This window comes from Peromyscus maniculatus, chromosome 5, assembly GCF_049852395.1.
Source record: "Peromyscus maniculatus bairdii isolate BWxNUB_F1_BW_parent chromosome 5, HU_Pman_BW_mat_3.1, whole genome shotgun sequence".
Taxonomy (NCBI): domain Eukaryota; kingdom Metazoa; phylum Chordata; class Mammalia; order Rodentia; family Cricetidae; genus Peromyscus; species Peromyscus maniculatus.
In genome coordinates, this window is record NC_134856.1 from 94880193 (window position 1) to 94907700 (window position 27508).

The 27508-nt window shown below is 41.7% G+C and overlaps 1 protein-coding gene across 2 annotated transcripts in view; it reads right to left on the reverse strand.

The window, feature by feature from the left end:
- Positions 1–2424: 2424 nt before the first annotated feature.
- The window catches only part of Ryr2 (ryanodine receptor 2), a 581527-nt gene continuing 556443 nt past the window's right edge, over positions 2425–27508 (reverse strand). The window contains exons 94-101 of one of the 2 annotated variants that reach the window (XM_076572925.1): positions 20380–20440; positions 17477–17623; positions 15859–15993; positions 10100–10256; positions 7268–7332; positions 5890–5990; positions 4728–4779; positions 2425–3835 (exon numbers count right to left, since the gene is read on the reverse strand). In XM_076572925.1, the coding sequence (XP_076429040.1) occupies positions 3740–3835; positions 4728–4779; positions 5890–5990; positions 7268–7332; positions 10100–10256; positions 15859–15993; positions 17477–17623; positions 20380–20440 (814 nt within the window). In that variant the 3' untranslated portion in view covers positions 2425–3739. The remainder of the gene's footprint in view (positions 3836–4727; positions 4780–5889; positions 5991–7267; positions 7333–10099; positions 10257–15858; positions 15994–17476; positions 17624–20379; positions 20441–27508) is intronic. The other variant, XM_076572926.1, reaches the window with a different exon arrangement.

Genomic DNA, 27508 nt, shown 5'->3' on the forward strand with positions numbered 1-27508 from the left:
TTCCTCCGAGACATGGGCAAGAAGCCAAGTATTAGTTTCCCCTTTGCTATGAAAATGCCTCTGTGGCCTGACCTTAACAAATTGTTTAACCTTCTGAAATCTTCTTTAGTAATGTTATACAAAACTTCTAAGAAAATATGAACTAAAATCACGTTATTTGTGATGAATGGTATTACCTCAACAGTGAAATAACTGATAGTTATGAATACTAAGTATTTGCTACAGAAATGGGCTCAACACCAAAACAAACTCTAATGGACATCCCTTATTACTCAAGAGTAAAACAGACTTTGTCTTTTTATTCATAAAGAATATGCTCAACTATACATTCTGAAGCTGGTTATGTATTGATTCCCCTGGGGATCCTCTTTTCACAAAAGTAGGGTGTTAGTGAGCATCACTGATGCTTATTCAAAACATTCCCAACTCTCTGCTTTCCTGTTAAAGTCTATAAGGTCATAAGGAGCCTGTAATTATTCAAACTGTTCTGCTTGATATAGGCTATCAGAGACTAACAAGAAAGCTACTATCCTGCCCTTGAAAACATGCCAGATGCACATCTAAGAAGGGCCATGTAAGCTACGTGACCAAAGGGTATTTGGAAAGCTTTAGCTAAAACCATGAAGCTTAGCTTATTCTATGGACCATAGGAAAATTTGTTTTCAGGGAGAAAAAACATAGACAAGAACTGAAGACTTTCTATATGTGTTGAAGCTTGTGTCAGGACCCAGAGTGACCATGATAATGTTCCTGTGAATGAGGGGGATAGAATATTTCTAGGATGACTGTCATGCTTTGAATTGAAACTGTCCTTCACAGGCTCCTGTTTGAAAACCTGGTCCACAGCTGGTGGTGCAATTTTGAAAGGCTGTGGAACCTTTTGGACATGGATCCAGCTGGCAGATATAGAGCCATAGGGGGCAGGGCTGATCCCTTTGCTTTCTGACTGGCTGAAATATGAGCAAACAATATAACAGTTTCCAACATTGTGGATCCATTGCCACCATATCCCTGCCCTGATGAACTGTAACCTTCAAACCATGAGCCAAAAGAGTCCTTTCTCCCATTATTGGCTTCATTCAGGTATTCAATGATGGAAGAGAAAGATACCTCACACCATCACATTTCCTGAGCTTGAGTCAGGCAGCCTGGTGAGTCGGAGAGGTATAGTCATGCTGTTTGAGATTCCCTGACATGTTTTCTTAGAGGATAAATAATGCTGATAAGGTTGAGTTCCTTCCACTTTGCTTCTCAGACAGGGTCTCACCTATCACAGGTTGACTTTGAATTCACTATGTAGCCTAAAGATATCTTTAACTTCTGGCCCAAAGCTTCCCCCTTGGGGCTGAAATTGCAGGCATACACCACCATTCCTGGTTTTACTATCTTCTCTTTGATGGCCTTAGAGTGATGTCCTGCTCTGTTGGCCAATGATGAGGAATAGACAAGCATGGCTCACATAAGTGACCCACCTGAATTTTTACTTTTCTTCCAATACCAATGTGTGTGCAAAGCCCATTGGCTAAGGGAAGTCTCATTTCCCCAATTCCAATGTCTTTCCTTAGTATTTCTACTACCTCCCAGGAGCTGTCTGTCAGTGAAGTGCACAAGACCTTGACAAATCTATGAATTTATTTCCTTTGTGTCTTACCTGCACTGCTGCTTTATGGTGACTCCAGTGTAGACATAATAAATAGAAGACCTGGAAGTACCCCCCAGACTGTATGTCTTGAGTAATGAGTTATTCTCCAGTGCACTTTCCTCTACAATGTGTCACGGCCCAGGGCTAGCTGCTCTTTGATGTGTTAGAGAGCTGACCTCGTCTATTTGATTCAGACTCTTTAGGGCATAAGGTCCTAGCTCTGAGAAAGCTTGGAAGGAATTTCTTCAGTGCAGCTGGATTTATCCCTTCCCCTAAATAAAAGTGATACTGAAAGACAAACACAAAAGTCGGGTTCTATCGCTCAGACATGTGATAATAAGGCCTAATAGAACAGGGGATGTGTGACTGATAACCCTGGTGGTCCGTGGCACCTAGAACGTGTTTAGTTTGTGTCTGTGTGTTTAATTGTGTCTTTTGTGTTTCATGTCTCTTTCATATTAAGATATGAAGTGGGTTGTTATTATTATTGAAAAATTCACTTCCCTGAGCAAGGAAGAGTTCTTTAAAGTGAAAGATGTATGGAAATTTTAAAAGTGGGAAAAGTGAATTCTGTCATGGAATTATCCCATAACATGGAAAGGACAAGTGTGGGGCTGAGTGCCTGGTGGACCCAAGTCTCCCTAGTTACAAATACATGTGTCTGACTGTGAAAGGTCTCAGTGGTGTCTGGGTTTGTCCTACACACAACTCAACTAAAAGCTTGGGATTCTATGGTTCCCTGGTAGAAGTGAAATGGAAAGAGAGGAAAGGAGGACAAGGAAGTTAGTTAAATAGTTTAATTAGAGCCATTTTACAATTCTAAAATTAACAAGCAGACTTGTAATAAAAGTTCTCCAATGTTCACAGAATGACCTCGCTTCCATTCTGAACCTGTCTTTTTAATTGTAAAGTTTAGCATTACATTTAAAAGGACTCAAAATGAGAAGAAAAGAAAACATAAAATGAATCGATGTACATGGCCACCTATGTCTCATGACACAACCAATGAAATCTCTGAGTGTATATTGCTTCAGCTTGGATATCAAAAGATGGCCCGACAAGGCGTCCTTAACCAACGACTGATCACAGGTGGCCAAAAGAAAGGGGAAAACCCAAGACATCTGTCACGTTGGTGATGGCTTCAACGGTCGGTGGATGACACTGACTCCGGACATTTGTTACTATGGATGTAACTATTGTGGACATTCTCCTGTGGTGATAAACTTGTCCCCAAAGGCTTTCTTTGCTCATTTAAACTTGCATAATAAACATGCAATGAATTATTTCTTTTTAAAGTTGTATTTTTTGCAGTCTTTTTGTTTTCATACAAAGATTTCATAAGTTGCCACGTTGCATCAGAGTGTTTACCAAAGTAGGGAGGGTAAATGTGACGTAGCTGAATGAGCAGAGCCTCCTTCTGTCCTGAGACACACCACCCATCTTTTGAAAAAGGTGCAAACAGCTTTTCTTACCCTCCCCGATCAAAGAAAAGAATAAAGGAAAACAATAAAATATAAAACCAAAATCACAAAACCAACCTAGCTAAAAAAAAAAAAAGGTTGACATAAAGAAAATAAAGGTGTTTGTCATGCACATTATCTTCTGCATAGCTCAACCCACTTATAGTAAGGCACTATTTCCCTTTGCAACTGGTGTCCATGGTAACCTGTTAAGTGCTACAGTGCTCTATGACCCTCAGACACTTCCTTCTGGGATGGCGAAATAAAGAGCCCGGGTGAGTGTGGCTGCCATGCTTGGCTGCGCAGGTCTGGCAGCTCCTGGAGACTCCATGACCCTCGGGGGAAGCTGTCCATGGGTGGTATGGTAGAGTGTCCACAATGGATTTCTTTCCAGGGTTCCTGTTTAGTCTGAATGTGGATTTGAATTGTTCTTCAGTCTTTATTTCTGAATGAAAACACATGAGGCTGGGGGACAACAGTCAGGTCCTTTGAGACTGAGCATCAGTGCTCTCAGCACAGGATGCTGGCTAGTGGAAAATATGAGCAGGTGTTCCAAGGGATCAGAGAGGGAGAGACAGAGAGACAGAGAGAGGGAGAGAGATTGCTTTTGGTTTTCAGAGACAATCCAGGTATGATATTAATTTAACTGGTCTTCATACTGTTTCCGGAAACAGTCCCCTGCTGGGAAAAACTCCCAACACCTCTCTTGATACATCTTCCAGACATAAGATTCCTGTCAACAGAGGAAATCAGTGTGTTAACCTGGTCTCCAAACTCTATTCTATAACACAGGACAGACTAGATGATAACACCCAATTCTCTTGATATATCACATAAAACTGGAAATGTCCAATTGCACTCAGATAGCCCCACTTAAATTACCTTCAATAATAAACAAGTAATCTTCAAATAAACAAAAACACCTTCAGCTTGACAATAATATAATAATAATAAAACATTTATAAAGTCTATGGGGTTATCATTTACTATCATTATTAATTTTATCCATGTTCAAGTTTAAGCTATTATCCCAGAAGGATCTCCAATTTTCAAAATTTCCTGAAAATCTTAGACACTGAAAATTTTCCAATTATAATATTGTAAGCAGAAGTTCACTTGAAAGTATAGATCACATGATAGGCAATTTTTGCAGAAGAGGTGGGTTTTATAAGTAAACCCACTAAATTCAGTTAAAAGCTTATTTTTACATATGAAATTAGAATTTCATTGTTTCAAAGGAGGCAATCTCTTTGTTAGTTATCTCTCACAAAGGAATGTTATCTCAAGATACCATAATTAATATCTAAAGAAAATGTTTCTTTTTAAATCAAATATGTATGTCTGTGCGGTTATGTGCCCATGAGTGCAGTGCACATGGAGGCCAGAAGACGGCACTGGGTCCCCTGGAGCTGAGATTACAAGTGGCTTTCAGCTGCCATGTGGGTGCTGGAACTGAACCTCTGTCTTCCAGAAAGCAGAAAGCACCCTACACTGCTAGGCCATCTCTCTAGCCCCCTGAAAGTAATTCTTCCCTGAGTGCTGAACAACTTCATTCTGTTACATTATCTACCACCTCTCTTCTACAGTTTCATTTTGCAAATGGTGTATAACTGCTTTTCACCCACCTGTCCTGTGTGTTCTGTTTCATCCTTGTTTATGAGATACATCAGAAAAAACCTACAGAGACAAAGAAACTGGTCAGGAATGGACAACATGGAAATGCCAGCATGAACAAGAAAGATGCTTACATAGTATATCCGGGTTGCATTGGATTATGGAAATAGAGAAAACACCGTAAAGGCAGTTTTTGAAAATGAATTACAGTGGACCATAAAGAAATAAGCATATTCTCTGAGATGGCTTATCTAATCTTACACGCAATTTTATATCTGAGTTACTTTTCTTTGTTTTAGGACTGGCATCTCATTATGTGGCCCTAGCTGGCTTGGAAATCACTATGTAAGTAGAGTTCCATCCATCTCTACCCTCACCCCCCCAGTCCTAGGATTAAAGACATGTACAACCATGCCTGGCCCTTGGATGTACATTGAGCCTGTTGTTGGTCAGGCTCAAATCAACACTGACACATTTTAATTGAAGACTAGCTTCATAAATTCCATATTTTTATCAGTTTAATTGAGTATATATAGTTCAACCACTTCCCCCCAACAATGTTACTCGAGATATCTTGTCTGTCTGATATTAAAATTAGATCTGAAACTAAAAATAATATTTTGATAAACTGTAGTTTGGACTAGTCTCACCAAAAAGCCAAATTTTCATTTTCCACCCATGCATATACAATACACCTATATATACTTACATGCACATATATATACACATACATACATACATACATATGTATGACTGTACGAAACAAAACAAAAAACCACTGACATATGGCTATCAATATAAACAACAAAGGCCAGTTTTTAACCGAACTTTCTATAGTGTCCAGAGAGACCTATAGGTGTTCAAAAGGGAGGGGATGCCAAAATAGGGAAAATAGGAGGGAGGATCCAGGTCTTAGGCTTGCATCAGGAAGGTTCCTGCTTGAAACAGGAGCACAGCCAGGCCTCCCTGCAAAGCTCCATGCCACTCCACTCCCATTCTAGATCCCTCAGTCAGTATCATTCACTGGAATATAGACGGCTTAACCATTTAAGTCTGCCTACTCCAGGGCTGTTGGAGTCTGTGGGAGTCTGACCACTACCTGCTTCTGGAATTTACAGGGATGGGAGGGAATGGGCTCCTGGGGGAGGGGAAGACCCCGTGAGGGGCACTCACAGGTAGTTGGCCAGGTTGTGCTCCTGTAGAGTATGTGTTTCGAAGCCGTGCGGCACTGTATCAAAGTAGTCATTGCCTATCCCACAGATGAAGCACTTGGTCTAGAAGACAAAAGGAGGCAGCAGGATGTCAGAGAAGGCACAGGATGAACACACAGACCACTGGGTTATGCAGCTGCTACCTGTCAATATTGCCAATCTCTCCTGGAGGAAGAACTGCCCACACAATTCAGGAAGCTCAGGAAACCTACCAGGAACTTACTGGACACAGGAAACTTGACTGGCTCAGGAAGCTGAGAGAGTTACAGGTCCTTTCAATAGGTCCTTTCTTTAGGTTTGGTTAGCAGGGAGAGACTGAGGCAGCTGTCTGTAAAGTGGGTGGGAGCTCTGGGGATGCAGCTGTCCTAAGGTATTATCCAATCTTGGTGGGTCTTTCAGAGATGTCACTGCTATAAGTCACTCATGCTCTTGTGAGCAATCCCTCTACCATGCTGCTTTAAAACCCCCTCACCAATGCTGCTGTGGGTAGCCCCTTACCCACAATCCTGAAGCAATCCCTCACCCATGCTCCTGTAAATAATCCCAGTGCATTCACTGGTCCACCAAGTTAGACTGGGTTGGAATCATTTCTTTAGCCTGACGCAGTGCCCTATCTGAGATAAACAAGCCTTTGTTCACACCTCCTTAGAAAAATGCTACATGACACATTGTTGAAAGAAAGTTCACTATGTGACTTGCTCAATATATGCCAAGCATCACTTTGTGAGGATTGTGCCATGGCCCCTGAGCACAAATTTAACTGCTATCATAACTATATCTTGGGGTTTTCCTAAGTAATATGGGTTCCAGCAGGAAGACAATGATAGCTAATCAGTGATGGCTTTCATTTTTTTCTGCAGCCCACATGCACACATCTAGACTTAGTGGTTAGTTGGTTCATGACACTGAGTAACTCGCTAAACAGGATTAACTGTATTCTCAGCTGAAATTGAAAACTTGCCAGCTATCCAAACAAAGTCCACTACCCAAACAAAAGAGGTACAAATCTTAGACCAATTATGAGGTGTTTCATCAGTGATTTGGAAAAAGTCCTTCCTTGGTCAATTGCTGGTCCAGTTATTAAATAAACTGTTAGGAATAGCCTCCTTCATCTTTCTGCATTGCTCTACTCTGGATTTGTCTTTATACATGGTGCCAGGTGGGTGGTCAATGCTTAGGACTGAAGGCCCATACCAGGAGCCAAAGTGAAGCAGAACCTCCCTTCAAGCCAGGATTTTAGCATTACAGTGATTATGTGCAGCTTCAAGTGAATTCAGTGAACCCTGAGGAACTAGGGCATCACCCACAGCACCACCACAACCAAGCCACAAATGCCTCACCTCCATGTCTTCCTTGACTTGCTCCTGTTGGTCTCTGAGTTCTCCAAAAGCATCGATGATCAAACCTAGTGTTGAAAAGAGAAGTTATGTGATCCCCATCAACTATGAGCAATCATTCAACTCATAACTCCTTGTTTATTCCTTCCTAAGAAAATGAGAATACAGCCACATTAGGAAACACTTAGAACATGGTAGAAACATGAGGTCACACTGGCTGCTTCTTATTAGGGAAGTGACATTCTCTGAGAATGGAACACACAGTGACTTGACCTGATACGCACTGGAAAAGTATTTTAAAATGAAGTGACAGACTAGAAAAAAACAATACTAATTAACTTGGCATGTACACAAGCTATATGATTACTTAGTGCAGGGTAAAAGGGGTAGCTGAGATTTATGGTTGTAAAATACAGAAAGCCCCACAAAAAGATAATCAAATAAAACATTATTGTATGGACCGAGAAATATGTATCAACCTCATAACCCCTCATAATTTTATTAAATGTGAATGAATGTTTAATAAGTGGAATTGTTACATTTTTGCCTCATTTCTGTTCTGTGACTTCCCAACTGCTACTTCCAAATGTTTTGACTTTTCTTGCTTCTTAAAAACTGGCTTATTTTTCTTATATGTATGCGAGTATGTCTATGAGTGTATATGTGCACATGTGTGCAGGTATCTGCAGAGCCCAGAAGAGGGTGCAGGATTCCATGGAGCTGTAGTTGCAGACAGCTGTGAGGTGCCCTACATGGCACCAAGAACTCAATTTCAATCCTCTAGAAGAGCAGCAAGTGCTCTTAACTGCTGAGTCATCTCTCTAGCCCCAACTTTTCCTTCCTATAAAACAATAATGTTGCCTTCTATAAAGACATTGCCTATGTATTATGGACCCTTTATACTTATCTATGTACCAGTATCATGTCACACCTGTGGATCATAAAGGATAATGTGGATCATAAAGGATCAAACATTTAATTTGAGCTGGGATGAATGTGTTAACTAAGAAACAAACAAACAAAAAAGCAAGAGTGGCTTTCTGAGAGAAAGGGATCTCACCACAAGTTAGTCAGAGGAAGAGGAAAAACTAGTGGTTGACACTGCTCTGTGGTTTCAGGGAAAGATTCTGAACCCAATCTTCTCAGACTGGCTATGGGTCCCAATCCCATTCTGGACAGCTACACACTTTGGCCAAGATACTGAGACTTCCCATAGACTAGTTAGTTCCCACGTAAATTCTAAGTGTTGACATGACATAACCCTCATGATATCAGGGAAGGGTAACATGAGTTACTAGTCATAACTGGCACATAGTAGGCAGTCACCAATGACAGTGACATGATTGTGCATGATGAGCTAATCAGGTACCAGTACTGTAGAGGAGACTTGAACTGATGCCCTTGTTTGAAAGTTCTCCACAACTGTAGAACTTAGAGAGTTGCATAAGCCGAGTTACTGCTTTAGGACGAATGGTTCAAGCCCCTTCAAATTTTCAAAGCTGGTCATGTAGCAGGACTAGGAGCCAACCCCTGTGGAATATTTTTTTCACAAGTAGAAATCAAACAGGCTGAGAAGATAGCTCGGTCAGTAAAGCGTACTTGTGATTCTTAGAGGGCAAAAGCTGGAGATGGTAGAGTTTGTAATCCCAGCACTTGGTGGAGTAATCCCACAAAAGGCAGAGACAAGTCCCTAGAGCTCACTGACCAGCCTAGCCTAATTGGAGAGCCACAGATTCCAGTGAAAGACTCAGGGAAAAAGACTCAAGGGAAAAAAAAAGAAAGAAAGAAAAGAAAAGAAAAGAAAAGAAAAGAAAAGAAAAGAAAAGAAAAGAAAAGAAAAAAAAAGAAAAAAAAGAGTAGAAGATTCCTGAAATTGACCTCTGTCTTTAACATGCATGTGAGTGTGCCTGCCATACACACACACACACACACACACACACACACACACACGGGAGGGAGGGAGGGAGGGAGGGAGGGAGGGAGGGAGAGAGAGAGAGAGAGAGAGAGAGAGAGAGAGAGAGAGAGAGAGAGAGAGAGAGAGAGAACCCATGGGAAAAGTATTCCCATCACACTACATCCCAGGGACCCACATGAGGATGAGAACTCCTGGAAAGAAGCTGTGTATGGAGAGACTGGCTGATCAGAACTGCAGTGATGGAGAGAGGGTGGGATGCTGCCCGTCCAGGCTAATTACCTTATCTTGGACTAGCTTTAACCTCCTGAATAGCCCATTTCTTGCCCACTTCTGTGTAGGAACTAACATTCTGCAGTTAATAGATTAAAACCCTTAGCATCTGTAAGCTTAGCAGACCTCTAGCTTCCACCTACCCAAAAGCTAAGAATGTCACCAGGAAGCATCTGAGGCCTACAGAAATACTTTCCCGATCTTGCTGTAACTGCTTCTCTGAGGTCCTCACTGGTGTCTTTGAAAATTGTCTTGACTGATGACTCCTTTTTCTATTCTGTAAAACTATAAAGTTTTATGAATCTGCTTCTATGTTTGAACATAGAATTTGGGGTAACCTAAGTCTGTTTTCCCAGGCCATGACTGATCACTCAAACTTAGCCCAAGAATAAACTATCTCTTATTCCCTTTATGGTAAAAGCTATGAGGTTTTTGTGTTTCCATGCTTGTTTGTTTGTCTGTTTGTCTGTATCAACACATACCTCTTTATTTTCCATCTAGAGATTTTATGAGGAGAAATACTATATGAAAAAGTTCCATTAGGCCTTGGCAGAAAAGATGTGATACTGTCAGCCCACCTTACATTCTGGCTTCAGCAGCAGATGGCTTAAGGTCAACACACCCAGGAGTCACAGCTGGATATGGCTTACCTTGTATGATGGCCAAAAGGATGACAATCACAAAGAAGAAGAACGTGATGTCAAAGATGATGCGGTAGATCTCATACTCATCTCCTGCTGGGTCTTCAATTTCATCACCAATGCCACCCCCAGCACGGACGCCCACATACATGTGGAACATGTAACACTGAAAGACAAGGACAGAGATGCTTGTGAGGGTCACCACCCTCCTTGACATTCTAATGACATGAGGTTTTCTCTCTAGTATCTGGCCCTCATTCTAAATGAGAAGAGGATCTTGGTGCTCTGCGTTGTCTTTCCGTTTTAATCCTTCTCCCTGTGATGTAAATATATGGCTCTTACACACTGCTGTCTCCTAACCAAAACTGCACACTGTTCACCAGGCTTAGAGCTTTTGCATCACTTGGGAAAATGAAGAGCTTAATTAGCACCTCGGCTCTGAAGCTCATGAGATGACACAGTATTACAATCACATTACAGGGCCTTGAACTATATAAAGCTGTATTATTTGGTTATTTCCACAATGGCACAGACATGGAAAAGGAAAGTAAAAGCCTAGTGTAGGAGGAGATAGAATCTTAGAAACGGAGCTAGAACAAGGCAGACTTTGTGGCTTCTCCTCTTACTGAGAATTCATGAATGGGATGCAGAGATCTTTTCTACTTAGTGTCTAGGATAATGAAGAAAGATGGTGTGGGGAGATAGGGAGGAATGAGAAGCTCATTCATTAAAACAAAAGGGCAGTCAGCACCTACTACATCTGCTAAAGTATGATGAACAGAAAAGAGGTTTTACAGGAGTGTCTTTGAAACAGGACTTGGCCTCAGCATCACTGCCATTTGAAGATTGAGTAATTTCTTGTAATTGGGACCATGCTGTACATTTTAGATTTTTGGAGAATCCTCTACCTCCACTGACTCGCTGCTAACAGTGCCTTTCTCTATAGTACTAATAATAAAGAAAAGTGGCTCTTGATGCCAAATGTCCCCTGGGAACAGAGTCAAGCCAGGTTGAGAGTTCCTGGCTCACAGCATCTAGACTTTTAACTTCATTCAAGATAACTTCAGCTCCCCACCTCACACCTGTACTCTGGGCCCCACTCATTTACAAGTTCTTATTTCAATATTCACAGCCCTACTGCCACCACCAACTCCAGGTCTTTGTTGAGCATCCTCTGCACCAGGTGGTATCCTTCCCCATCCTCATCCAAACACATACTTTAAGTTTACAGGCCTTCCAAAATTAGACCTTCTTAGTCTGCTCTACATAGCCTAACTTATTCAACTCCCTGTGTCTCTAACCCATTCTAGTCTGTTTAGTTGTTCCCTACCCAGCAAAGGGGGACAGCCTCTCTGCAGCTCGCACTTGGTTCACATGCCCACCATCCCATCACCATGTGATCCTGTTAGGTCAATAATCAATTTTAACCATCACACCCATAAAGGTACTTTCTCAGCCAGACATACAATAAGCCAAAAACATCACGACAGCTGCCCTGAATCCCCACTACCTTATAAACCCACCTGGACCTCCCAGGACTTTTCTGGAGCCTAGAAAATGCTCTTTATGGCAGAGAAGTCAAGAAAGCCCTCTACTGAGAGCTGGTTTAAGGCCTATCTGCACACCTAGACTCCTCAAGGCTCAGGTGTCCAGATTGTTGGTGGCATTTATTGCGTCTGTGTCCAAATATGAAATGTTAAAGAGAGTCACTTGAATAAAACAAAACCAAAACCAACATCTCCTTTTGGGACACTACATTGATTCCTTGAAACTTGGTGGCTAAAATTGTCCACAGTGCCTTTTTGAATAAAGGATAAATTTTTTTTCATTGTATACTCTTGTTTTCTATTTAAATTCTTTATACCACACACATTGCTTATTTTTACCATGGAGAAAATGAAGTCCCATGCTCTTCTCTGATGTGAGTCTTCATATGTGGAGCTGAGGCCACAGGGGGTGGCAGTGATGACCTCAGCTTTCTGGCCCTGGCTAATGAGCTGACAGGGCTGTCCTTGGGACTTCAGTGGGGTTTTCCTACTCTTGACCTTCCAGATAAGCTCATAATGGCCTCATTGGTGAGGTATGTGAAGACCCACTGGTGTCTGCGGCTCAGTAGTCAAATTACTGGAAACAAGAATCCCCTTTCTCCATGTTTCTCTTCATAGACTGAGCCTAGTTAGGGTGGAAGTGGAAGAAGCACTTTGGGGGACAGAAAACTACACTTCTTCCGGAGAGTCTGAAAAAATAAATAATAAATATGTAACGGTGGGGAAGGAGCAAGAGCCAGAGGTGGAGGTCGAGGGAGGAAGTCTGTGGATGCTCAAAGGAAGTGTGGCAGAGAGAGCAGGAGTCTTTTGAGGGAACCAGGAAGCAGGAGCCAGAGATCCTGAGGGAAAGGTCAGGTCAGATGTGTGAGAACAGTCAATTTTCTGAGGTGATCTCCAACAACTGCCTGAGCAGCTAACTTCTTCAAGCTGCCTCTTATCCTCATTATCTGAGAAATTTGGGTGCGCGGTGGTGGTGGTGGTGGGGGGTGTCCACTGGTCCTGTAGGTTTGCAGAGCTTCCCTTAGAGATGCCCATGCTTTCAGGCAAAAGGTCCTTCTGCGCCCCATTTCCTCAGCTACCATCACCATTTTGCCATGGGCTGTACACTTTTTTTTTTCTGCTTTTTCCTCCTACATTCTTGAAGAGGCAGTTCAAAGCCTATCAGGACGGGGCTGGTTTAATTAGATTCTAGAATAAAGCACCGTGGTCTAGGAAGAAAGGAGAAACTACTGGGTGAGTCATGGGAGTGGTAAAACTTTGGCTGCAGCGCCACCTGCTGGAAATGACAGCAGCCAAAGGTTGAAGTCCCTGAAGAGGACAACCCTCTACCCACAGAGTAACTTAAGTAATTTAAATTACCTTTACATTTAAAATTTAATGACAGTGAAAGACTCAGTTTTCTCTTACAGAAAGGAGACACCTGAGATCCTTCCTCAAGAGCATCCAAGCTCCTCACAGAGCATCCAAGCTCAGCACAGCCACAAACAAGATAAAAGCCTCAAGCTCATGTGCAAAGAGAAAAGCCTAAACCACAGATAGTCACCAATGGTCTTACTAATGACTCACAGAAGTCCGTCAAACTGATGATGTCCAGGCTCTAGGGAAATAAAGAGCCCACTTCCTTATCCTAAAATGAGACTGTGATGGTTAAGCGTGCTTGTCAGCTTGGTTGGATAAAGACGCACCTAAGATATTAGTAAGTATCCACAAGGGTATTTTCAGAGATAAGTGGGTCATCAGGGCTCTGATAGAAGGAATGAAGGAATCCTTGGATGGATCTGAACATAATAGATGGCATTACTGGGATATAGTGAGAATAAGAGGTGGTGCCTTTCTGGTGACAGGTCCTTCAGGCTATCTTGCCCTTCAGAATCCACTGCTCTCTGCTTCCTAGCCACTGAGATGCAAACTGATCTGCTCCACCATGCATTCATCACCACCACTGGCTAACCTCTCTGACACTGTGGGCCATGATCCATAATTCACACCTTAAAGCTGTTCTCGAGCATCTTGGCAGTGCCAAGGCAAAAGTAAAATGGAGACAAATCTCTCTGCCTTCTGGATTCACATCCTGCACCGCTAAACAAGCCCAATCAGGAGAGGCTGTGGTGCTCCTAAGACAAATGAAGGGAAACAATGGAAACATGTATGGAGATTGAGTGAAAACCATGTCATCTCATGTGGGGTGGCTACAGGTTGAACAGAGTCACACAGGGCCTTGTGATAAGAGCAACTAACTGATAACTAATGGACTTTGATACATATCGGACAATCTCTTTAAAGTTGTATAAATTCACATTCTCAGTAAGAGGAATGTGCTAGTTTCCCCATCAATCCACTGACTAGAGTTATTGCAAGCTTTAATATTCTTAATAATGAACTGTGGTTTTCTGTTATTCTGGCCTACATTTTTTTCTTTGCAGTAATAGTTGGACATCGTTTCAGACTTATGAGCTAAAGGAATTAATGCCACTGTGCATTATCTGGCTACATAACTGACCCTTTGTGTGTTGCCTTCTTTCTTATAACATTTTTAAATTACTTAAATTACTTTTTATTTGTATATTATGTGGGGGGGGGGTGCCATGGATGGGAGTGGAGGTCAGAGGGCACCATTCAGGTATCTCTCTTTCCACCATGCAGGCCTGGGGGACTGAACTCGGAGTGGCTGTAAGCTTGGAGGCAGGTGCCCTCCCCACTGCGGGCCTGGGCTTCTGTCTTTTCAAGGGTGTGATGAGAACTGTGCCAGTAAAGGAAATCGTCTCTTCCTTATCATGTTGAATACATTTTGGCCAATTTATCATTTGTCTATAAGACTTGATTTATATTTATTAGTCACAAAAATAATAATTTTTGGCTTTCACGGTTTTCTAGGTTTTATATCATTAGTAGAAAATCCTTTTCTCAAGGTTTGTCATTATTTTAAGGATGCAAACATGTCCTAATTGTTACTCACTTGAATCAAAACACTGGTCTTCACTTCTACCACCCCTCAGGGGATTGTACGTGGAGTCAATACCATTCATTGATTTTTTTTTGCATTTTATGATTGTAAAAAGCAACTTTATCATAGTTTAATTTCTGTGGGTATTTATATGTGTTCCAAGTCACTCTAATCTATTCCAAAGGAGGTACAGAAATACTTCAGTTATTCGTCACAGTATCGGTACCTTGTTCCTGTCACTCTTCCAGGACATTTCCTTTCTGAGAGAATTTCAGAATCATTCTATCAGCCCCCTTGACACTCACACACACACCCAACCATGCAGGTATCCCAGCGAAGGGCTCACAGAAAGGCCTTGCTCTCCCCAGTCAGCAACAGTTAATTTGTCTTAAGTTTCCCCTCCCAAACCTAAGTGTTCTAGAAGAGTCATTTTTGTGATTTTCATATGAAATGTTCCCCATAGGCTCATGTGTTTGAACACCTAGTCTCCAGTTGATGGTGCTGTTCAGGGAGGTTACAGAACTTCAGAAGGCAGAGCCTTGCTGGAGGAAATATGTCACTGGGGGTAGGGCTGTATGGTCATATTGTCTACTTCAACTTGCTATTCTCTTGTTTCTTGAGTATGGATGAAACGTGGCCAGTCGGCCTCCTGCTCCTGCCTTCATGACTTCTCTTCCTGCCGCACATTTTCCCTGTCATGATGGACTCTATGCCTCCAGAATAAACTCTTTCTACCCTAAGTAACTTTTGGCCAGGATATTTTATCCCAGAAACATAACCATCATCAGAGAAGCAGGTTGTACAATAGTTACATACAACAATATGAAAGCTGAAACATCTGTTGATTTTGCCCAGGACCTTTAAGACAAGATACTCAGTATAAAAGCGAAAGTATCAGTTCTGTTAAGATATATTGTGTGGATTTTAATAATTCCAGGTAAAGTCAGTAAGGCAAGCCCAAAGCCAAGGCTTCAGAGCAGGAGAACATTCTACCTGCTGTCCTGATGTGTATGAGTAATGAGCTAACATGATTGCATGTCTCCCAATCCTAACTACATTTCTCACAAGTCTACTAATTACTAAGCTGAACAAACACAGGTGGGAAGTCAACAGCAATGGTCCTTTATGTGCTGCTAAAATGAAAATGCTATAGTTTGAGAAGCCACTCAACATTCCACTGTGCCTGGTGCCTCCTCTCCTGCTCTGGGGATGGGGAAATACACAGTTACTCAGATGGAAGGTATCAGGTAGTTTTTACTGCAAGTTCAGGAGCTTACCGTCAGCATGTCATCACATTTCATGTCTGGTGTATCACCATCTTCACTCTTATTATAGAATTTTCGGAAGAAATTGAATGCCACAACAGTGTACAGGTATACAACAACAGCTAATAAGCCCACAGTTAACACGAGCTGAAAGCAAGGTGACATTTAGCATATGTTAGGGATACAGAATGTATGACCATTGTAACAGACAGCTGTGTGGGAGGGAAACACTCTCCCGACACACCTGGACTTACTAAAAGCCAATGCGATCCATACCCTCATTATTTCCACCTTCTTAGCTCACAAGTGAAGCTTATTTGCACATTTCTTTATCAGCTCATCAAAATATTTTATGCTAAGCTTGATTTGGTAGATATTAGAAAGCAGCTTTATTGCTCACTTTGCAACCATCTTCTAACTGATATAACATAATTCCCCTGCATTATGAGCCAAGTATTTATTTATGTGTATGTGTGTCTGCCTGCTTTTAGGTATGTGCATCATGTTTGTATAGTGCCTGAAGTAGACAGAGGACAGTGTGGGATCCCTTGGGACTGGAGTTCCAGGCAGTTGTGAGCCACCCAACATGGGTGCTGGGAACTGAACCAGGGTCCTCTGCAAGAGCAGTAAGTACTCCCACCTGCTGTGCCATTTCTCCAGCTGTGAAATGTGCTGGGAGCTCTGTCTGTCACAATCCACCAACTGGCAAGTGAGCAGAGTGCACAGGGATTCTGTCATGGTGCCTTTGAATGGCCATGAGTATGACAACTTTATTCCTAACCTTAGGTGACATGTGCCGGAGCTGCTTGCTGGACTTTAGGAAACAAGGGATTATGGTAATGTAAAAGTGGATGTGATTCCCATGGTGGGAGGGACACTGATTATAACATATATTGGGCTAGAAGGGCTGTTAATTCAGATAATTAGCACAGAATTTTTACCACCAACTGGACACGTTCAACAACAGATGAAAAAGTAAATGTATACTTTGCACCAAGTCACAGTAATAGAGAGATCCAGTATGAAGAGCTGAGTTCCATCAGATGTCAGTAGGTTTTCTGGACCTAGACTAGCTATTCCCCATGGCAGGATGCCCTTGTCAAGTATAAAGTATCATTAAGATTTTATTTAATTTAAAAAGTAGAGGTTATCTTATTAAATTTAACTGCAACACATCTTATTATCAATACAACTAATGCATCTGGATTCTGCAACAGTTTTTGGCACAGCATAGTATCAGATGGAATGAATATTGTCTCATAAGCAAAACAGGAACTAGTTTCCTCAGTGCTCATGAAGATAGTTCTGATCTGCTGGATATGTTCTCAATCTTCACAGAATCTGACAAGGTATTGTCACTGGTTGTACTTTACCAAAAATGGATTTGATATTGACAAGTATTAATTCACTTGTCCAAGATCACACACACAGCAAATCCATCAAGCCAATCCTTAAACTCAGGTTATAGAGTCTTTGGAATTACTAATCATAATTTATAAAAGAAAAGACATAGACTATGCAGCCATGAGAAGTCTTTAAAGCCATATATTGTCACTTAAGGGCTGGATTTATTTTTGCAGGCTCTTATCTTGCTGTTTTTAGTTCCTTTAAGGGAAAGATGACCTTTTACCTGTTTGCCATTGTGGGTGACTGAAGACAGGATGGTTCTCAAGGTCTTGAATCCCATCGCGATGTCAAGGAGGTGAGCAGCAAAAAAAAAGTTGTTATAGTGTCCCAGCACAGACATGGTCATATACCAGGCTAGGTACAGGAAGGACTGTTGGAGCAAACAGGGGTAGATGTGTCAGGCACCAGAGTTCACAGGAACTGGTAACAGCCACGGCCGTTTCACTCCACGCTAACCACTGCACTCACCTTTTCTTTCTAGACTAATTCTTCAGGTCTAATTAGCTGGATCCCATCTTTGCACATTTTGCCTTTACTTAGTTTGTTGTGAAAGGCCCAGTGTAATTTCTTTTTCCTTTAACTACACCAGTTCTTCTTATTCATCTTCTCACAAATAATAGAAATGATCATCCTACGACCTGACAGCAGGGTCTCTCAGCCTCAGCATAGTGCTATTCTACACCAATAATTTCTTGCTATCTGGGCTGCCCTGTGACTTCAGGATCCATTAGATTTCAAGAACACCCAGCCATGATCATAAAAATGCCATCAGATGTCACTGAGGGACAAGACTGTCTCTGTTTGGGAACCCTTGTCTACAGTCAAACCAAGAATCCTCCAACTTTGACTCCTCCTTTTCTCCTCTGTTCTTCATTTATCTACACACTAAACTTGTTAAATCTATTATTTAGAATCTATTGTTCCTGAGGAATTTGATTAAGGCAGCATTGCACTTTGCATGAACTAAAGTGAGCCCAAGAGCAAAGCACTCCTTGATTTCACTAACACCTGTAGTGACCTTAACTGCAAAACTACATAACTGCTGTTGCTTGGAGAAGTCTCCTGAATCATAACCAAAACATTACTTTTTAATTCTCTCTCTCTCTCTCTCTCTCTCTCTCTCTCTCTCTCTCTCTCTCTCTCTCTCTCTCTCTCTCTGTAGGTATGGGCACACAATGCAGTGCTCTCAGAAGTCAGAAGAGGAAATAAGTTCACCAGGAGTTAGAGAAAGTTGTCTGAACTGCCCATTGTCAGAGCTGGGAACCAAACCCAGGTCTTCTACAAGAGAGTGGGTGCTCTGGTCTGCTGCTGAGCCATCTCTCCAGGTTCCTGAATTATAATTAATGTAAATAATCACTTGTGTTAGGGTGAGAACGTCCGTGCTGGTGGGGGGGGGGGGGGTGCAGATGCAGGCTAGAAGCCCAGCAATGGCTTCTGCTCCTTGGAGCATTTTCTCCTATACATGCTGTGTCTGGATGACATCCACTCACAGGAGAGGAACAGAACTGTTGCCCTGACTCTAATCTTAACTTATTGCAAGAAGGAGAAAAAAGGAGTGTCTGGGGTCATACAGGATTTCATGAGCAACAAGGGTCTGAAGCGAGGGAAAAAATGGCATTTGAAAAAGACCCTGAGGATTTAGCAGGAAGGGTTTAAGAGTGATACACTTGCCATAGCACGTAAGAAGGAGTAACGTCACAAGCTAGGAAGAGATGAAAAGCCTGCGGGAAAAGGACACACATGGAGAACACAAGAGGAAGGAGATGCAAATGACTGACAAACCAGTCATGGCTGTGGTGCTGGTTGACATGGAGGTACCCTGTTAAGCCTGAGTGACAGATGGAGAATGGGCAGGTCCTAGCATTGGTACTTTATTCACATTTATACTAAAAGTTACTCTCTTTGCATGATAAGAAATGTCACTGGCAATCCCATATTTCATCTGATTATTACCTTCATTGCTTTTCAGAGACCAACTAAACTGTTGAAGACCTGACAACATGTGAGAAGTGACTGGCCAAACAGAAGCCATAAAGCTGCAAGTGACTGACAGCCTAAGGGGTCTCAGAAAGATGTCTGAACGGACTTCTCCAAGGCACCTGCAGGATTAACCCACATCCAAGTTTCTCTGGATGACAAGATACTCCACAGAAATGAAAATATTAAGGTCAGACTCACTCGAGCAAAAGAGGGTTATGCAAAGACTGTGGCATGGAAATGCCCCCTGTGTGCCCAAGCCAGAGTGTACATGCTACCTGAGTGGAGATATCTGCTGAAGCAGGAGTTGGTCAGCTTCTGCCCATTGAGAAGTTTTCCACCATTATATGAGAAAGTACTTGCAAGGTGGTATGCTAACAGTCTGTGGCTCTGAAAGGTACTTATGACATAAGTTTTGAAGTTCTCAGAAGTACCTTTGATGACTGAGTGGAAGGGTGGGGATGGAGAGAAGAGAATTTACTTGTTGTCACAGATTTTAGAGACTAGGAAAATGGAACCTTCACTATAAAAGCCAGTGTTAAACTTAAACAGTGAGGTGCAGAGACAGCCTTTGGTAATGGATGAGTATATTCAATCATATTTAAGTATAAACTCAGGCCATATATTTGGTGTCTAAGGGCTTTTTGATAAGGATAAATCAAGAATAAGAACATAATGATTTAATGTACTTAATTTTGGAGGAAAAGTGAGCACAAATATTTTTAAAATGTATTAGTTTTAAAAAACATACATGAAGCAATACATTTCATTATGGCATTTTTATAAATACTTCGTTTCTTTTGTTTCTCCATCTGCCCACCCATTTCTTCACTACCAATATTCCTCCTCCTTCCACTCAACTCCTTTCCAGTACAAATATTTCTTTTTAATTTTATTTAGGTGTGTTTGAGCATCTACAAACCTTTGCAGTCTACCATGGTTCCTCTGAAACATAAATGGAAATCCATATAAATTTCCAAGTTTTTCTTATATTAATATACAAGATAGGCTGGTTAAAGTGTCTGTGCCTGGGTCTCTCTCAAACAGCATGTTTATTAACTGCATTAGTATCTGAGTAATTTCCTTAAATAACCTCCCTTTATCTGCAAGATACCACGGAGTCATCTAATGAGAGTAAAGGAGGCTTACGTTGTCTGTGAACACAACTCCAAGTTTCCACATCTGGTACTTCACATCAATAGAGTTCAATCTGCAATGACACAAGAAAGGGTAAATATTCATATTAATAGAGACTTAGGCTTGTGAGAACCTGTGGGCCTACACCTGTCATGGGCAAAGCTGGATTCCTGCTCAGGAGGACAGCTCTCAGGAGGTGTCAACTTGTCCCCAGGTAAAAGTGAAGAGCTAAAACCTGCTCTGAAGACAAGATACGCCCCAGTGCTCTGTGATGACCTCTCAGGGCATCATGGGAAAGAAAGCAAATAGTACTACCTTCTTCTGCAGTAATTTAAATTTATCTTCATCATCAGTATTATTATTGTTGTGCATAGTATTTATAGTATGTGTGTATGGTGTGTGTGTGTGTGTGTGTGTGTGTGTGTGTGTGTGTGTGTGTTGGGGGTGTGTATGTTCAGACACACACATATGATAGGGCATGTGTGAAAGTCAGAAGACAGCCTACATAAGTTACTTCTGTCCTTCTACTTTGGGTTCTGGGTATTGAACTGAGGTTGCCAGGCTTGCCTGCCCTTGTCCACTGAGCAATCTCAATATCTCATCTCGTTATTTGAAAACAGCCTTTTCTTTTTACGTATTATAACTTAATTCACTTTATATGTATCCCTTATTCCTGGAAACTACACAAAGCTAATTAACATGTATGCTTCAAAAGTTGACTCAGTACATTTTATTGTGCATTTAAAATACCTTTAAAAATATTTGCTTTTACTTTCATGTCTATGGGTATTTTGCCTGCATGTATGTCTGTCTGTGTACCACTTTTGTGCAGTGCTCAGAGAGGCCAGAAGAGGGAGTCAGATCCCCAGGAACTGGAGTGCTAGGCAGTTGTGCTGGGCACCAATTCCTGTTCTCTGCAAGAACAAGTGCTCTTAACCATTGAGCTGTCTTGCCAGCCCCTTAAAAACAAACTTTTGCTGTGTCTGTGGGGGTGGGGTGAGAGAGGGAGATGGATATAGAGAAGAGAGGGAGAGAGATGAAGATAGAGAGATAGGAGATAGAGAAAGAGAGGATAAGAATGTGTAGTCACATGTGCTGGTAATGTAAAACCAAAACAGGAACAACCTCACAGGTTGTTTAAGAAGGAAACTTAAAATATACCTTGCAGGTTAAGAGTTCTGTTTACAATTAAAAAGAAGTTCCTGGTTGTTTGGTGCTAAATCCTAGCTAAGAGAGGTCTGTTTGTTCTGTGTTAAGTCCCTGCTAATTAAGGCTTCTATGTTTCATCAACAGCAAGTCCCTGGGCTAGCGTAAACTGCTTGTAACCCCAATTCACTTGATAGAACCCACCACACTTGATAGAACCCACCACACTTGATAGAACCCACCACACTAGATAGAACCCACCACACTAGATAGAACCCACCACACTAGATAGAACCCACCACACTTGATAGAACCCACCACACTTGATAGAACCCACCACACTTGATAGAACCCACCACACTTGATGATAGAACCCACCATACATGATAGAACCCACCACACTTGATAGAACCCACCACACTTGATAGAACCCACCACACTTGATGCACACCCTTGCTTTGTTCCTCTTCTCTTCATTGTATCCTTTTAACTATGAATAATCACCAACCCTCTCAGCTTTGGGAATACCTTCTCTCTCCTGTAAGAGGGACTTGAAGAGTCTATGGGGCTGCTCTCTCAAACCCTAACTTAGGGAGAGACAGTGAGCTGTCCAGTCTTGAGGCACCCAAATACAACTTGCTTTAATTTGGACAACCTTGGACTTGGTCCTCTTTCTCTGGAATCTCAGGATCAACAGTTTACATATGTATGTGTGTGTGGTATGCTTTTGTATGTGTATAGTATATGTGTGTATGGGGTATACTCCGTGCATGTTGGTGTGAAGGCCAGAGGTTGACTGGCTGTCTTCCTCTATTACTGTCCATCTTACTTCGAGACAGGGTATTTTAATGACCCTCACCATTTTGACTAGACACAGACCAGCGAGTCCCCAGAATCCACATGCCTCCACCTCCCAACACAGGGATTACATATATCCTCATCCATGCCTGGCTCTATATGGCTGCTGGAGATTCGAACTCTGGTCCTCCTGCTTGTACAGCAAGTGCTTTTACCATTGAGCCACCTGCCTAGCCCTGTTGTCCATCTTGTGCTGCATTTCAATAGAAGAGTTTCTGATTCAAATAATCAAACTTGCACGAACACATACATTTATCTTACAACTAAATTTTATAAACGAGAGCAGTTTGTCTCCTTTTTTTCTGTTTTCTCTTTGTAGTCCTGGGGCATGTACCCAGGACTTGCACTTGCTGAGTGAACGCTTTCCCACTGAGCTGAGTCCCAGCCCTGTTCCTTTCGGCTTACAGTCACCCCCAAAGGCTCATGCTCCATCTCCCTTCAAGCAGGATTTCGCCTTCCCCTGCTGCCCAAGGGACTAGACCTTCATTCTATTATGACTCCCAGCACGCCTCTTAGCTCCTGCTAATGCTGCACCTGCCTGGGAGTCCATCTCTGCTACTGATCTGCGACCTCCTGAGCACCAAGTACTATCAAACAAATTAAATGTCTCTCCACCAGTCTATGTTGAGTGAATAAATCTGAGCATAAAAAAAAAAAACTCATGAGCTTTGAAAATTTAAAAATGTACGTGTTATGAAACACTTATTTTTTTTTTCAGAACTTGGCACTGATTTGGGGGTTGGACATCACTTAGTCTTTCTATACCCCAGCTCCAGGCTAACTGGCAGATGAGATGAACAGACACAATATAGTGTGATAGGGCACAGGTCTCAAAAGGGCCTCTCCAGACATAAGAGTTCTGTCTTTAATTACTTCTAAAAATTACTGTTTTTAAGTAGACTAATCTGAAATTTGAAGTATGAGAATGAACAGTTTGCTAAGTGAAGCTGATAAGACAGGCATTTGTTATTGTTGTTGTCTTTGGCTTTTTTTTTTTTTTTTTTGTCTTAGTTTTGTCTTCCTGGAAGGGGGAAGGTCCCCTTCTTTAGCTCAGGATTTCCTTCTCTCTTTTTCTTTTTCTGTGGCAGTGTGTATCTTTTCTGCCAATACTGTTCTTGAACACTTAGGCTCAACTAACCCTCTTACTTAAAATTCCCAAGTTCTCAGGCTGTCCCTGACAGTCGTCCCCCCCACTCCGTATTCTTCCTTCTCTCAAGGCAAAACTGTGTCTTTGAACCATATTTTTATTACACAGGACCCTTCTTCCATAAGCAGCCCATCATATTTGGAATAGGTTTCAACATTAATTTTTTTTTCTAAGTATGAAAGGAGTTGACAGAGGTAAATGACTGGATGATCTGTATGAGAGCAGCACTATTTTCCATAGAAATGACCTCAAGCAAAACAAAGGCTCCAAAATTCAGGATGTCTGAATTCTACATTGTAGTTTCTTACCTAAAATTTTTCTTTTGTGGTTATTTTTCATTAATCGTACACATGAGTGACAGCCTCACTGCCACTGTCGTTAAGCAGTGTCTCTTTTTTGAAGGGCCCAATATTTTGTCTATCAACCTGTAGTATCCATGCTGTGTGGACCTGACTCCACCCCCAGGGAGTAGCCCTGGCTAACTGGGGTGGCTAATTAAGGCTCAGGCTCCCCTGGAAACAGGCTTTGATTCAAGAAATATATATTAGAGAAAAAAATATATTAGAGAAATATATAAATTAGAGAAGGAGGTGAGCAGTGGGTGGATGAGAGGTTGCTTGAGGATTTCAAGATATAAGCTTGTCTGTCCTCCCTCCAAAAAACTCCCACAAATGTAGATTCACTCAGTCTCTCTTACCCACAGGGAAGAAGCGGACCACTTATTTAAATGTGCACCTACCAAGTTGCATGGGTGGAAAAATACTGTAAATATTGATGATCTGTTTATAAATGGGTCTTGTGAGGATAACAGTTTATTGGTAAGTAACTACTACATGGATCATTTTGAATCTGGGTGGACATATCAAGGTAGTAGGCACACAGAGGTTCACTAAGATTTTAAGTCTCGACCTTCTAAATGTTTCATTAAAGGGAAATCCTTTTTCCTCAATCTTGTACATTCCTTACTGGACCTTCATTCAGACTTTATTGTCCGTATTTAAAGGTAATAAGAACATAGATTTTCTGGCCCTTTGTGCAGTCAATCTTAAAAATATTTATTACACAAAATAATGAAAGGTTTTGCCAATTAAAAATTGTTATACTTATATGTGTGTGTGTGTGTGTGTGTGTGTTGTGTATGTGTGTATGTGTCCCAGAGCATGTGTGTGGAGGTCAGAGAACAACATGTAGAGTAAATTCTCTTCTTCCATAGTGGAGTCTGGGGATGGAACGTAGGTTACCAGGCTTGGCAGCAAGTATGTTTACTGCTGAGCCATCTCACTAGCCCATCACCAGATTTAACACTGTCCAACAAAGAAACAGTCTCAAGTTTTCCTCCTATTTTTAAATGTTTTCAATGTTGTTATTACAAATATCACTAAGAAATATAAAATATGTAACTCAGCAAAACTGCCTAATTCTGTCAGTCACCAGTGACCTGCAAATGCTCATGAGGAGTTCAGAATCCTTCACACCCCACTTCTTGTTTCAAATGACTGACCTGAAGGCCTTGGCTCCTGAGACTCTTTATGTCCTTCTTCATGTGTATGACACATTCTAAACACCACAGGGTCTCGTGTAACTCAGCCTGGCCTGGGACTTGTATAGCTCAGATTGGCCTTGAACTTCTGATCCTCCTGTCTCCATATTCTAAATTCAGGGATTATAGACATGCACTGCCATGCCCCCACACACATACACCAAACATACACACACACACACACACACACACACGGACACACGGACACACGGACACACGGACACAGACACACACGGACACACAGACATACATACACAGGCAGACACATCTCACATACACACACACACACACAGACATGGACACAGACACACAGACATACATACACAGGCAGACATATCACACACACACACACACACACACACACGCATACACACACTACAGATACATATAGAAACACATGCATACATGCACACACACAGCATAATATGTATGTAGTTAAGAGGACCATTTGCAGGAGTCAGTTCTCTCCTTCTTCTACCATATGGGTCTGAGAGATCTAATTCAGGGTGTCAGGATGGATGGCAAGCACCTTTACCCACTGAGCCATATCACATGCTCCAAATTCACATCATTTTTAAAGACATAGAAAACATATGATAGCTGGGTGGTGGTGGCACACGCCTTTAACCCCAGCACTCAGGAGGCAGAGACAGGCACATCTCTGTGAGTTCAAGGCCAGCCTGGGCTACAGAGTGAGTTCCAGGAAAGGCGCAAAGCTACACAGAGAAACCCTGTCTTGAAAAACCAAAAAAAAAAAAAAAAAAAAAAAAAAAAAGAAAGAAAGAAAGAAAGAAAGAAAGAAAAGAAAACCTGTGATGAATGAGATAGTTAACCAAAGCATCTTTCTAATTCCAGGTGCTATATTTTTCTAAGACAAAATGAGTTTTCAGAGCAATGATCTCATCTCTTACAGACTGAGACCACAAATGCACAGATAAGGTGAGCCAGGCTGGGGATACAGGTCAGCGGGGCAGCACTTGCCTCACTGCTTATCCACGAGGCCCTGGGTTTAATATCTGATGCTGCAAAGCGAACCAAAAAACAAACAAACAAACCAACCCCCCCCCCCAAAAAAAAAAAACAAGTAAAGCTGATTTCTCAAGGGAAAGCAACCACATGCTTCTTCTAAAACAGTGAAGTGCTTGGGTAGTACACTGGCACCTAGGAACAATGAGTGTGCTTTACTCGGTTGCAGAAATCCAGCTGGTCACATCTGCTAAGAGGACAGGGTCATACACATCCACTGACCCTTCATGTTGTGGGCACATGTGCCTGAGAGAGACCTGGAAGGGAACTGTCAGTCTCAAGGGAACTTGATCCAACTCCTCTATGTCTTTCAAGGTAACAGCATGATTTTACATAAGTGCCATTTAAACAGAACTTCATTTTGAAGTAAGTTTTCAAATAATAGGGCAACATGGTGCTTTGGCACACTAATGCTTTGCCATTTAAGAACTATAACACAAAGATAGGAACTTTGGGTACATTTTAATAAAGGAACTACACATCTTCTGTTTTCAAAGCATGTAATTTAACTTCCCTTCAAAAAAGATTCCCCCTAAAACATAATTCTATGTTGTGCTTTGCATGTGTTTGACTTTAAGGAGGACCTGAGGTTAGAAAAGGTGACTTCAATCAAGAATGGTGGATTTTCTTGTTGCTCTTCCCTCACTGTATGTAAATAACAAGGAAGGAATCTTCAAACATTGATAGGAGCCACATCTGGTGGCTCAGACCTCAAATCACAACACTCCAGAGGTGAGAGCAGAAAGGTGGTGAGTTGGAGGCCTAGGGAGCTATCAGTCAGTTTCAGGACTTCCTGAGATATTATAATAATGAGTTTCAGGTCAGCCTGGAATACATAGCAAGACACTATCTCAATAAAAAAATAAATAATAATAATAATAATAATAATAATAGTAGTAGTAGTAGTAGTAATAAATAGTAGTAGTAGTAGTAAGTTAATAGTAAAATATCCCTTCATTCTAAAGCTCTAAACACTCATGTCCTAGCTAGTTTTATGTCAACATGGCAGAAGCTAAAGCTATCTGAAAGCAGAGAACTTCACTTGAGGAAATGTCTCATATCTGGCTGTAGAACATTTTCTTATTTAGTGATTGATGGGGAAGACCCAGTTATGTGGGTGGTATTATCTCTGGATTGGTTGTTCTGGGCTCTATAAGAAAGCTGGGTGGTGGTAGCTCGTGGCTTTAATCCCAGCAGTCAGGAGGCAGAGGCAGGAGGATTTCTGAGGTTGAGGCCAGCCTGGTCTACGGAGTGAATTCCAGGACAGCCAAGGATACACAGAGAAACCCTGTCTCGAAAAACCCCACCCCTACCGCACCCACCCACACAAAGAAAAAATGAAAGAAAGGAAGAGAGACACAGAGAGAGAGAGAGAGAGAGAGAGAGAGAGAGAGAGAGAGAGAGAGAGAGAGAGAGAGAGAGAG